Raw genomic sequence first — 14,716 nt, 5'->3', positions numbered from 1 at the left:
AGGCATGTTTTAATATAAACATCCAGATTAGAGGAAGTTTTATAACAGTAAAAACAGATCTAGATGCTTACATCTGTTTTACAAGATTGCAAAGCCAAATACTAAGACCAGGCTTGAAAACAGCATCTCTTGTCATACAATCAAAATATTGTACATTCAGAACACAACTCGATGTTTCTCAAGTTCACCAGCATAACACCCAGTTTGTCAAACCTTCAGCATTAGAAGTTTTTTCTAGCTACAAATGAGAAACAGAAATTCACCCATAATGACAAGGGCTTCCACCCTACAGACTTCTCATCAAGAGGCAAAAATGCCAAATGTGACGTTTTGGAGTCATATGAGAGTGCAAGACCACTCTTCCTAAAATATATATATAAATTACACTTTAAACTTTGGCCGAGACTTTCAACAATTAAACAGATTTCTAGAGATATCTCCCCTCAAACATTCTGACTTAACTGTTCAATAGGTACAGATGAACAGAACATCACCACTTTATTTTCATGTATTCCAAGACTGGAAGCTCTTTAAAATCATTCTTTATTTTCTTGAGAGCTATTATAATTTAAAGACATAGCTACATTTTAAGAGTTAAGTCCTCTTACGTAAAAGGAATGAGAGATGCTTCCTTCAAGAGCAGGCCTTCATCGCACATATTTCAACACACCAGCTTGGGCCAGTCAGCAGATATACTTTAAAAGCCACGTGTTCAGAAAGACAGAATGGTCTTATGAATTATTTCGATGCACTCTCTGATTTCATCCTCCTTAATCACCAGCGGTGGTGCCAGCCGAATGATATCACCATGCGTGGGTTTGGCAAGAAGTCCGTTATCACGAAGACGCAAACACACCTTCCAAGCATCGTAGTCTACAATTAAAGGGGGAAATAGAAAAAAAAGAAAAAAAGACACTCACACTACAGCAGAAAAAGTGGTACAATTGCCTCATGTGGTACATGGGGCCAGATTGTAAATTCCTTGCCATCTGGCAGTGACAAGACAAAGTGTGTTCACAAATGAAGTGGTAACTTGTGAGCACCTGAGCAGGTCCCCAGAATTTGCAGTGAACATGCAACACTGCTGCAAAACTGCGATTTGACTGAAGGGACTCACAAGTTTGCCTCCAGCACACCAAGTGTTGCTCCTTCACAGCTGAGCGCTTGTCTAGATATGGCAATAAATTTTAAAAAGTGAACCATGCACAGGGGAGGTAAGAGAATACCGAGACTGGACTTCAGACAAGGTTACATTTATGCCCGGATTTCAGTGCATCACGTGCATGTCTTAGGAAATTACACCACCTCCCTGCAGCACTTGGTCACACAGCATATTCATGACAAAAATAATTGTCTGCTCTGGCTTCTAAACTGTTTTCTGCTATAATTCAAGGTGTTAATCCCTAGAAAGTTAATTCTCAGTCATTAGCTTCTTCCTTCCTTGTACCCTTCTGTATTCATTGTACTCTTCTAACTACCCTGGAACAAACAACCTCAGCAACCCTTCCATAATCTGACAGAAACTAGCTTGGCAGATGTGGCTAGTTTTCTTCAGGTGAGGAGACGAAAGAGTATTTGCTGGGAGCTAGATTCACCATCAGGTTTGAAGATTATCAGTCACACAAGAATTAAAATAATTTTTTCAAAAGTTGTTCAGACTTAGTAAAAAGATTTCCTCTTTTTAATAGCACGCAGTCACTTGTATAAGTTTCCAGTAGGTACCAGAGTACTACAGCGGAGATCTGAACCCAAATGTGATGCCTATAAGCCATCTCCCTATTCCATTAAAATACTTTTAATTTAAGTTGAAATATATTTGTTTCATGCTGTGATTGTTACCGTATTCCTTACCTTTGGTTTCCCGAATTACAATTGCATTTAAGAGTCCTCTTCCTCTTACAGAAGTTACAATATCAGATGGTGTCTTCATGAGCTCATTTCTCAGTATGTTACCCATTATTTCTGCATTTTTAGCCAAGTCTTCCTCTTCAATTACCTAAAGGGAAGTCAGATCTACAGTCAAGTGAAGGGCACTGCATTTGTTCTATGTACCATGTTGGAACGGACGACTAATGACATTACAATTGCTGAGATACAAAAGCTTTGCATCCAAAGAGCCACTGCAAAGGCTGCATATCCAAGCAGATTAGTATTAAGCCTTTACTCATTCATGTTTACAAGAAACAATAATCTCTTTGAAATTTTATTCTAAATCAACTGCTTTTCATTTGCCATTATTTACAAGTAAACGCTAAACCTCTCAAGACTCTTAATCTGTCCAGGTCCACGTACGAGGTAATGATGAGGCTCCCCGAGTGAGTTGCATTACGTGTAGTCAATTATGCAGTCACAGAATAATTAAAACAGGGACTCTGGACAAGACATTTGACTAGCTTCTGTTTGAGCTCCACTAGCATATACGTGTTATCAAGCTCGCAGAGCAGCAGCCTCTGCAATATGGTATAGTGAAATAAGCCAATTTAAAAATGTCTTTGTGAAATTAGTGAAACTATTTCACCAAATTTACATAATTGCCTTGCAACTTCCCCTAGGTACATTTTATTTTGTCGCTTAAGACATTAAGACCATAAAATACACAGAAACTAGGACGCATTTCTGGTAAAGACTTCAGAATTTGTTTGGTGATCTATGCAAACAGTTATCAACTACCAATTTTCCAGGCTTATTTAAAGCTAGAGTTCTACTTGTAGTATGACAAATTGTATCATTTACATAGGCAAGGATCACGTCAGTGTGAGATCCTTTTTTCTCTGGAATCCAAATGTCTATTACAACACACAAACCTCCAGTGCTGCTATTGCAACGCGGCAAGCTAATGGATTTCCTCCATATGTAGATCCATGTTCACCAGGCTTAATGGTCAGCATAACTTCATCATCACATAGTACTGCTGAGACCTAAAATGAAAAGGTTCATTAAAAAAAAAATAAAAATTAAAAAACGTTCGATTCTTTTACATATATATTTACAACAGTAAACTTAAATCTCTGTGAAGCAGACTTTTCGTCAGGGCTCAGGAAAGGATAAATTTCAGCCTATGGTGATAAATTAACATTTACATTCCCAACTCTGTAGAGAGGAGAGCATATCTGAAAATCACATAACAGCTTAATCCCTTAAATACACGTAGCTATACTGGTAACATCTAACTACAGTTGAGGGGCATTTCTCCAAAATGAATATTATTTCAAGAGTTTAAGCTTCGATACTCTGTTTAACAACTCAGAAATAGCTTCCATCAGCCAAAACAGATCAAGACAGGTTGTAAATTTCAGCCTAAGCAGCAGGAAACAAGTGAAATAACACCAGTTAGTGTTATTTCTATATATAGTGTTATAGTATATGTTAAGCACACACTAGTACTTTTTTTTTTCCCTTTACAGGATTCATCTAGAAATTCATCAGAGCAAGACTGTGATAAGCAGCTCTCCAGAGACAGTACGACAGACTGTCGTCTGTACTGTAACCAGTAATTCCAGAATGAAAGGCTGACCACTGGACACTTATTTTCATGGCACTGTAATATCAAACTGAAGAAAACAGATATACCAAAACTATTCAATGAATTGACAAGGGCCAAAACACGTAAAAATCAGCAGCCCGAGGGGATGATACCTAATAACTTGCCATCCTAAGAAGTCAAGTATCAACACAGCAAGTTCAGGATACTATATATGCATTTCAGCTATAAATGTAACATCGTGTATTCTATTATTTTTACACATCTCTCACAGGTTCAACTATCTGCGTCGTACATCATAGTTAATCTTGTAAACACAACTTCCAAGCACAACAAACATCAGATTCATTCGCTTTCCAACTAGTAGACTTTGAGTGTTAATTACTTAAAACTCATTATTCAGCAAATGCATATTTCTTTATTACTCACAGGATATAAGCCACCAGAAAGGGCCTTTCCCAGAAGAATTATATCAGGTCTCACATTTTCGTGGTCAACAGCTAGCATCTTCCCTGTTCTGGCTAAACCAGTCTGTATTTCATCAGCAATAAACAGAACCTTTATAGAGACAAGAAGAAGAAAAATTCACACATAAGATAAAATGACTTTCACTCCCATTCCTAACTCGATTCAAACAATAGAGCAGAGGTGCACATCGTAAGTGAGAGACCCTCCAGCTGCATTACACTGAGTACACGAAGGTACTACCTTTACCTCCTCTAAACCTCCGGGAGATTTACATATTCTATGAACTGCAAAACTACTAACAAGTGAACCTACCGTCCTCTCTCTGACATCTTCAGCATATTCTTTTCTACGTAAGGCATACTCCACATCGGGTTGGACACTGGCCAACCAAAATCTATTTGCAAAATAACAATGAGTGCAACTTGTAAAAAGTTAGGATTAGTCTATCTTTACTCCAATTGCATTGTTCATACACTGACCTTCGGAAGTTTCCAAAAAATGCCATTTTAACACCTCCGCAGGTCCTGTAGTCTGATGTCTAAGTGTCTAAATAACTCTGAGAACCTAAATCCCGGTTTTCCATTTTGTTTTCCTAAGCTCCACTATTGTCATGGAGTACTATTTGTAAAGCAGCTCTTCTTTTTTTCTGAGAGGTAAGTATCACAGCAATAACGAAGACAACTTAATTAATACTTTCCTCTGAAGGTACAGACAGATTTATGGGTAGCACCTGCAAATTATGAATCAGAATTCTGTTGGAACAGAGACCACCGATTTTCAAGTCAGACATACAACACCAAAGGAACAAAAAGCTGTAAATCAGCAGACCTTATTTTATTGTTTTCCTTACACTTAGAAAGGATGTGGCCTGGGCCTGTGGGAGAGGCTGACCAGATTGGTGCTGGAATAAGGCGGCGTGGCAGCCTGCTTGTGAGAACTAGCAGTACCCAAAGACAACTGAAGGACATGGAAATACATACAAACACAGCTTCCCACCCTTCCAGAGACACGGAATGCAAGTCTGGTTCAGTGTATCTTCACTAACAGAGAACAGAAATTAGGGATCCAACACTCTATTTTCAAAACTACACATTCCTTTGTAGAAATCAGACAGGATATAACATTCAGAATAGGTGTCAGCAAAAGGGAATGTGAAAAAGAATTTTAAATTCAATTTAAAATAAATGCAGTTTCAAGAACATTCAATAGAAACAAACTGGTGACAGCAGTAATAAACAGTGAAAAACGTACACTGCTAAGAAGGACTTCCTGATAAGGTACTGCCAGGAAATACAAGAAGTATCCCTACCCTATTCCACTGAAAGAAAAGGAAATTATTTAGTAGTATATGAAGTCCTGTGTCTTGCACACAAGGATGACCTTACAAGGTATGTAAACACAGTGCGTAACGTTTAAGCCACCCTGTTATAGCACATTCCTTACATTGTGTTTTGTGCAGAGGTCCCGCACTCCTGTGAGATAACCTTTGTCAGGAACAACCACACCTGCTTCACCTTGAATCGGTTCAACCATGAAAGCGGCTACGTGGGGATCTTGAAGGGCACGCTGTAAAAACGGACAAATGGATAGGAAAGACAAAAAGGAAAAAACTTTTACTCAGGCCAAATTTAGAAAATGTCGAGATGAACCTAGGTCTAACCCTGGGGTTCTACCTGAAATGACAACAATAGTATTCATGTCAGGCAGTTATCCCTGAGTGTGATTTCAGTTCCAACATAGAAGCCCATGTCACTATTTGCCTTGAAAAATCAGCTGGTGTGCTTGCTTGGGAAATTACAAACCTTAAAAATTGCAAACTCAGACAAACAGGTTATCAGACCAGTTCATAGATTACCCCAGAAATACACTCAGTTTTGCATTACCCCATACCAGACAAACAATTGCTCAATGCTTCCCCAGTTCATCTCAAACAAAAAAGAATGGAGCCTCTCCAGAACAATTTTGTCATCTTAAAGCAAAGTCCTCACCTGCAGTCTTGCGCCATCAAGTTCTAAAAGGTTTAGAAGTCCACGACACTCAAGAGATATAATGATTCCCAGCATGAATTTACAAGAGCTTTTCTCAGTATTGGCCCATAAACAGAACAAATTCAGTTATCAGTCTGGTGGACGTGGATCTAAGTGTCACGTCCCCAGAGTGTATTCAAAGCTTCGATAAAGTTGGCTGAAAGCCACTAAATACTTACAGTGCTTTCACATGTAGGTTCAAATCTGAGTTAGTGTATTATAGTTGCAGCGTGGAAAAGCTGAGACCTTTGTTTCCCCTCACCAAACTCCTAGGAGGCAAGCATCATCGTCCCATAAACCCTCCAACCTCCACAGCTTCACTGGTACTAAGCAGACCCACCGGGCACAGAGGACTAACCAACTTATCACTCACGGAGACGATGCACCCAGATGCTGGAAAAGTGGTAATGCCAACATTCCTGGCACTTCAGGACTATCTGTGTTTGGCTGGAACCCTCTTACCTCCCAGGTCCCGAGTCCAGCACCCTGTGGCTGCCATCAAGCACCATCTACCCTTTAATACCTAAGCCCACATTATGAGGGTGGGAAATTTCAGACTAATCAAGGTCAACCCTCCCCAACAGCTTGACAGGATGCATCTCAGAAAACCCAGGGAAATGCAGAATCACTAGCGTTTCAGTAGCTTACACGGAACACCAGCCTAGCATGGTTTTAAGGATGCTGTGAAACTGGAAAGGCTTGTTTGCGAATCCTAGTCAACTAATCATTGAAGAACGCACAGCATTTCTGAGAAAACTAGGTAAAGATATTAGTTTCAGAACCCCAAGTCCTGACTGTGGAATGCACACTACCGATCTGAATTCTCTTACAGCTTTATCTGCTGTTCTTCTTTTGTACCTCGAACATCTTAGTGATGTGAGAAATGAAACAGATTATGTGTTTTTCTTTTTACACTCTAAGGCAAAACTGAAAATTAAAACCAAGGCAGAATTTACACACATTTCCTATACATAATTATAACATATATATTTCTTATATATGTCTAGATACACATATCTTCATGCCAAACCACGTGTTTCAAAGGATAAACTTCTGCTTTTCCTGCCTTGCTATTTACCAAAGAGACATTGCAAAATGATTTCTTACAAGAGAACAAAAATTGTCAAATACCTCAAGAGCTGGTAGATCGTTGTATGGGATCACTTCGAAACCGGGCATAAAGGGTCCAAATCCATCATAGCTGGATGGGTCGGTAGAACTAGAGATAGCAGACATGGTTCTGCCCCAGAAGTTGCCAGCTAAAAAAAAAAGAGGGGGATTGTTACAAAACTAAGAGCCAGAACAGTTTATAGGACATCACACTTTTTGTTTGGTAATGCATTTTAAGAGTTGTCTAACACTAGAATATTAGCATCCTTCTGTTAATTGTTAGCATTTTACATTGATGCCATAAATACACTGTGTTGCTGTATCAAAAGCAAATATCAAAAATGAATGAAAATTATACTATAAGACCTGGCAAATATACAAAATAATTTCCATAAGCTTTGTCAGTGATCTGAAAAATTAAAAATAACTCAGGAAGATAACATCTTTTTGAGGAAGATGTACAGCTTTTACGTAAATATTACTCATTAAATGCAGGGGAGGGAGTGTGGTGTAAACAAGACCCAGAATTTAGGTCCTAAAAAGAAAGCTGCCAGTAAGCCTACATAAAAAAAATATATTTCTGTGCATTTCAAAGTTCCAGATGAACCCATTTGTATTTGTAAAAATATTGTGACATTGCACTACTTCATATAGAAACATCAGTTAAAAAGCCTAGGCACCAACTATCACCAAGACCATGATCTATTCATTTTAATACTTCTGCAAGACAAGATAATAATTTTATTATTATTTAATAATAATATTTCAGTTAAATCAACATACTCTCAGCTTATCACTTTAAAAAGATTAAGGAAGATGAAGGGTTCACCACCTTCACAGCATTACAAGCCTTTTCTTTCTTTCCCCCACCAATTCCTTCATGTAACTCTGATCCTAGGGGCAGAGGATGTTCTCAACCTGCAGGAAATCCTGAAGTCAATTATTACTGACGCAGCCAGCTCTAGGCATCCCTTCTTTCCAATCGCCAATGTAAATAGCATTACACTGCTCCTCACAGCGATGCCTCCTAGCAGAACAATCCCTGCCATGCTTTGCTGACTCACATGCTTACCACCTCAAGGTTATGTCAGTGCAATCCTCTGTATCCTGAAACAAAGCCCTGAAGACTGAATCACAGGCGGTGGAGCAGTCTCTGTGCTGATGGCAGGCTGTTCCACCTTCGCACTCCAGTCTCCATACTGGCTCACTATCAAGCTCAGAATCTACCTCAAGTTCTCTGGACTGATGTTTAAAGCCATTTTTGGTTCTGACGCTAGCTATCCAAGAGAGCTTTTTTCTGCCAAAATGCTGGCTTCTGACAAAAAAAGGATTACTGTTATTTTTCCAACTATTTGGCACATAATTATATATTGTGGGTAAGGGGATGGGATTGTAAAAAGGCAGAGCATACCCGGTTTATCAAGATGAGAAATCACTTAATAAAAGTTAAATCACTGAAATGCAAAATAAAATGTATATGGAAGAGAAGGAGGGAGAAATATGCTTGTTCAAAGAATTCCCAGAAGAAAAAAAAACAACCAACTAATCTAATCAGTCCTAAAAACCATAATGCAATATTCAACTATGAATTTTAATTTATAAATGCTGTCTAATGACAGTTTATGGTTCAGCTATTATATGTATCGAAAGCCAAAACCAGTATTTTCAGCTGTAGCAATTAAAAAAAAAAAAAAAAGGTCAATATTTAAGCAGTAATCTTTATTCTGGAAAGTTTTATAAAATACAGAACCATTGAACAACATTATAATTGACAAAAATACTTCACCTATAACCAAAGAGTACCATATGTCAGTCATTTGAATTAAACACAATTTACTTTTTTTTAGCAAAGTACAATAGCCTCTTCAGGGGCAGGTAACTTCTCCCTGTTGCAGAGGCAAGCAGAGCAGCCAGATGAAGGGAGGAAGCATACCACATATATAATCAGAACATTGCAGGGCTCCATATTCACACTAGCAATACTGCTTTTACCTTCATTGTATGATCAAGACTACAATGTGGCTTTCCTGGGTTAATGCCAACTTCTGGAAGACCTTAAGAAGGCAGAAGAAAACCACCGGTAGGGCAAGCGTAAGAGGCTTAATGCAAATGTGGAATCTTTGAGAGGGGTGGCAGCAATTTGGGGAATGAATTCAAGACAAAGGTATATAAAAGTCAAGCAATTAGGAGTAAAAAGATACTGCACTTCAACACCCAAGCAGCAGTTAAAAGAGCACGGAGGACTAAATGCACTTTCCATGTGACTTCAGGCAGCCACTCGTCAATTTTTGACAGCTAAAAAGGTTAAGCAGTACAAATAAGGTCCACTTTATATATTCCATTGCTGTTTATAAAGCTTTATAAACCACCGTATTAACTATGGTTTCTTTCCTGGATTTAAGGTCATTGTCGCATTTCCCTTGCAAAACCAAACATTACCAGCAGCTCCTGACAAAGCACAATTATCCTCATTGCCTCTTGATGCTTACACCTCTACAAGGGAGAGGATCTGAAATTGATTTGTCATAAGAATTATATTTTTATCTCTTGTTTTTCCAATCACTTCTGTTAAGATCACATGTGTTTCTTAAAGGACATTACATTTTAAAAAAAGTTTATAATTTATTGTAACTACTTAAGGTTCAAATCAAATAGCCAGAAGCATATACAGAATATTTTGCCTATACAATATATTCAAGACTGAACTTCACAATTTAGGAGGCATTTAGAGAACCTTAAGGTCCTGCAAAGACTCTTGTAGCCAGAACAGTATTTTTTTTTTATCAGTATCACCAACAGCAGATACGTGAGTACAACATAACTTGTTAATAGGTTAAGATCTTAGCTCACATTATTAAAATGTCAAAGGCTACAGAGACCTTCTGAAACATTAAGAATTACTGCAAAGTGATCACTACAGCTATAGGAGAAAAGAGAGTGCTACAGGCAGTGTCTAGAGCTCTTCCTCCTCAACACTTCAACTTTTAACATGCACTTTACATACCTGCAAAAATAATTTTTGCTTTGTATTTTGGAATTCCTTTCACAGTGTACGCCCACTTCCGAGCCAATTTACAGGCAGTTTCTCCAGCTTCCACTCCTAAAACATAAAGTAATACCATTATCACACTTGTACATGAGACAGACCATGGATGCAGTACCAAATATTACAAAACCATTGAATCTCACAGACAAGAAATAAAATGGAAATAAAATTATATTTTTACCTGTGTTCATTGGAAGAACTTTGTTGTAATTGAACATTTTGGTGACAAGCTCCTCATATTCACCAAGTACATCATTGTAGAACGCCCTGGATGTAAGGGTCAGTTTTTCAGACTGAGCTTTCAGAGCGTTCACGATCTTTGGGTGACAGTGGCCTTGATTAACAGCACTGTAAGCACTCAGAAAGTCAAAATACTTTCTACCTTCAACATCCCACACATAAACACCTAGGAAAACAAAGGTACGGTCAATACACAATAGAAGAAGACATGAGATAATACTAAACGGTATAAGCTAAGAGCTGTGACACAACCTGGTCAAATAGCAATGGTATTCTCGCTATTCCTTAGGGCATACCTGAAAGACCCTCTAACTAGAAAATAATCACTTGACAAAGAGAGCATGAGCAACAAACTAGTACAGTACAAATAAATGCCCAATGAGGCATCAAGAAAAGAAGCATTTCCCATATGAAGCTGCCATTCCACTAAATTAGTAAGTCATATCAGAATATTACTTCCCATCCACGTCCCTGTTTTGGGTCCTAAAAAGTAGATAGAGAACACTTTTGTAAGAGAATTAATAAGAATTGGAGGTCATAAAAGAAAGAACAAAACCAACAGAACACAAATAGTCTCGAAACTTAAGAGACTGACAGCTCTGAAATGTCAAAATGTGTACGGATAGACTACTGGATCACTATGCTGACAGCATTTCAATATAAACTCATAGAATTTAACTCACAGAGCACAAAAGCCCCTTAAACATAATTAAAGGCCAGAGTAAGTTAATTAAAGCAATAGTACAGGAACAGTACACAAGGACTTAAATAGGGTTCCAATGCACCTTTTCATGATCACGTTAACATTAAACCTCTCCACACAAGGTAAGAGAAGAAACAAAGTTGCTTGAAACTTCCTTGCTGAGTAATTCTGAATTATTAAGATTAGCAGAACTTAGACTTCTGTTTAGATAAATCAGTTTAGAGAGAGACTACAATTTTATCAGGCAGCCTTATGCATAATGATCCAGTTGTCTAGCCAGCAATCAGCTGCCTTTACTTCTTTAATTATCTCAGTCCCACACACGCCAACCCCCCAAAAAAATCCCAAAGGTTCAGAAATTGATTAGGTCAAAACCATTATGCCATGATCCCACCTCATCTATACACACACATCCCCCCTACACCACCCAGGGAAACTTAAAGGAAATACCTTTTCCTTTTTCCAGAGCAACAGGTAGTGGGTGATAATTGTGGGCACCATATTTAGCCTCACGTTCAAAAATGAAGTCAGAGGATGGAGGTCCTTGAATAGTTTTTTTAGTAGCAACTGAGGTAGCAGAACTCAGTGAGGCATGAACACCTCGACAGAGAACAGCAACGCTCTGACAGCGGGTTAGCTTGGAAAACATTATTGACTTCAGGTATGCCGTTATAGATCTGGGGGAACAGAAAAAAAAAAGTAAGTTAATAATTAGCCCTAAGAATACTTCAGAAGAAATGTATGACACGATTGAAGTGGTTTTACTGCCAGGATTACGGGCTTCTCAGCTCTTTTGCAATTCAATCCATAAAGCTTATATGAAGCATAAACGAATGCAGTACTAACTTCAAATAGGTATTTTTTTTTCTATTTTAACGTACACTCACAGAAAGAAAACAAAAATGTGTGACTTGCCAAGTCTACGAACGAGTCACATATTTTTTCCTATAAGTGTTTCTTTTTCATTGTGCCTTAAATTGTGGCTAGATTTATTACTATAAACTACAATATGAAAGTTAAGTTTGTCAAACTTCTTATGCTATCAAAATGTCTTTCATCTAACAAAGATTTCCATAAGACAAATCTTGTCACAAAATCAGAAAGTAAATAGCGTAATACTGGAAAGAAGCACCTGACCCAAATAATGTTTAGCTCATAAGATTATCAAATTTGATAAAGGATTGATTAGTTTTAACCGAGGTCTGTTTAAGTAGCAAAACTTGTGACTTTTTATATAAATTGCATTCTTGATTTTAAAATGTTGCCACCTACACATAAAGCACTCACTGTTAGCAGTATTTTAAGACCATCAAAAAAACAGGTGAAAAGTAATACCGTCTCAGCTATTAACAATCATTATAGCACCCTCTATTTTCGTGGTAAAACTCAGCGATTCCCCCTGAATACATAACTTCATACTGTTAACATCTAAGGATAATCTGAGGGTAGAATTTAATGAGACAAATGCATTTGCATTTCCGCCCTGTCTTCACCTCAGTCAACATAAAGATAGGTCCCAGAGAAGGACAACTGAGTTGGCATTTTAAAAGCAGCTGAAGCAAACTCTCCTCGCAGCACCCAGGACTGGGGACAGCAGAGAGCCACCGAGGAAACAATGACCGCTTGAACAAGATCGAGAGTTCTCAAAGCTCGAGTTTCTCGTCTTGCAGAACGTCACACTTATAAACTGGCAAAAAGGTATTAGCCCAAAAGGAAGGTCACAGATTACAATGACAACTACTCCGATTATCAAATGCAGCCTCCTTTGTAACGTACTCCATAGCAAACTGACGAGCTAAGTAACCTTACACTGCTGCACTACCTGAACAACTAAAGCTTATGGTAAAACTTAACTAAAATATACTAATTAAGTATCAACAAGAGAATGGAGGGATGGTTTACACAAGGGTGTTGTTCTTCAGGCTGCTTGCAGAGACAGAAATATTAAGTCACTGATTTATTCTAAATTTATTTTGGAAAAGGTCTGCACACTGGATGTGTCACCTTAAACAGAGAGGCATTTCTTTCAGCGGACTCCTCAGGTATTACATTGCTGCTCCTCACTTCTAAGTAAAGCCAGAAAACTATTTTCTGCATCTACCAAAACCAGTCACCAAAATCCAAGTCTTTCTGCACAGTCAATAGTCTCTATTCCAGCAAGAGATGAACAGCAGCTTCACAGCTCTGGGCATTTTACCAGCTATCGACAATGCCGTTAAATATTAGCCATTTGTGTTAATACTTTTCAAGACCATTGTTCCAAGATTTTGCAAAAAAAAAAAAAATCAAAACCAAACACTTCTCTGTACAAGAACAATTTTTTGACAGAAACTCAGCTCAGCTGCACTACTCAAAATTACAACTTGCTTAACTCCTTAATTGGTCTGTGACGTCCTGGCCCTTGGCACACCTCCATGGCAGAGCAGCTAATTGTACCACAAACTTCTATGTCTTTGGAGATTTTCCAGACATTCCTGAAATGAAAGCTGTACAGAAATGAAACTCTCATCTGCCCTGTATCAGAGAGCTACTTTTCTGCATGAAGAATTACAGACTACCAATTTACGGTTCTTCTTTTCGTTCTTTCAGGTTGGAAAACATTAATCAGAAATTTTTAAAAGGGCTTTCCCCTCCATGAGAAGAAATGCCCTGCAAACTATGCTATTGAGGCCACATGATTTTAGCTGAGGTGTGGGAGATTACACAGAGTACGGCCGAGTGAAGCTAAGAATTACAGATGCATCTGGAGTTAAAAGGTGAAGAACAATTTGCTTGTGATGATCAGCAAGACGAAACAAAATTTCAGGAAAGCGGAGGGGCTGAGTAACAGGGGGAGGAAAAAAATATCACAGAAAAAAAAACAAATTTATTACCAACTCTGAGGAAGTGAGAAATATGATCGTGCCCTGCAGCGTGCAGTACCGGAATCAGAAGCCAGGGCATTTCACCAAGTGGAAAAGGTCTTGCATCAGAATAGAAAAGCTGCTCAAAGCACAGCTGTGAAACATACTTGAATAACTTTGCTCAGCTGTTGAGCAAGAATATCCAGACAAGAGCAGTGCGCCTGCAGACCTCACAGATAAACTCAATGGTTGTATGTACCCAATTCCTGACATGCACTAATATGCCCTGAAGTATGATCAAATGCATGAAAACCAGTCAGATTCATGTTGATAAAGAAGAATCCGTGCCACACCGCAGTCTTTACCAACTGAATACAAAGGGGACGAACGATCCAGAGGACAAGCCATAGCAGGAGGGGTATCAGCCTGCACACGCCAAATGACCTTTCCAGACTAGCACCACATCAGAAACACCTCAGGACCTACAGTGGCACACGAGAAAGAGCACGAAAGCCAGCGGTGAATTACCAGCCCCCTCTCGCCCTTCCCTGGCCGATGCCACTGCAGAGGCACAGATGGCATCCTCAGGACACCACCATAGACGGGAGCAGGGCTGACAAGCGGTACTGAGGAGAGAGGTGACTCTCTGGCGGCTTGGCCTGGTCTCCCCTCGGGGACAGCCTGGCTGTCCCGGCTGTCCCGGCTCCCCGCACGGTAAGAACGCCTGGGGCGGAGGGGAGGGAGGGCAGGCGGCGGCCCCGCAGCGGCTCTGGCGCTCTCTGCGGCCTGACGCTCCCG

General features: G+C 39.1%; 1 protein-coding gene across 1 annotated transcript; it reads right to left on the bottom strand.

The window, feature by feature from the left end:
• Positions 1–495: 495 nt before the first annotated feature.
• On the bottom strand, positions 496–11,755 carry OAT (ornithine aminotransferase). The gene is made up of 9 exons (XM_009892727.1): positions 11,526–11,755; positions 10,314–10,538; positions 10,091–10,186; positions 7,108–7,235; positions 5,393–5,515; positions 3,911–4,039; positions 2,805–2,918; positions 1,852–1,996; positions 496–873 (listed from the first exon to the last, which is right to left on the bottom strand). Exons 1-9 carry the CDS (start codon positions 11,722–11,724, stop codon positions 713–715), a joined length of 1,320 nt encoding a protein of 439 aa, XP_009891029.1. The 5' UTR covers positions 11,725–11,755; the 3' UTR covers positions 496–712.
• Positions 11,756–14,716: the final 2,961 nt, after the last annotated feature.

The sequence above is a fragment of the Charadrius vociferus genome, unplaced genomic scaffold (genome assembly GCF_000708025.1).
Source record: "Charadrius vociferus isolate BGI_N301 unplaced genomic scaffold, ASM70802v2 scaffold38, whole genome shotgun sequence".
NCBI lineage: Eukaryota > Metazoa > Chordata > Aves > Charadriiformes > Charadriidae > Charadrius > Charadrius vociferus.
This window is presented reverse-complemented; position numbering and strand designations above follow the sequence as displayed.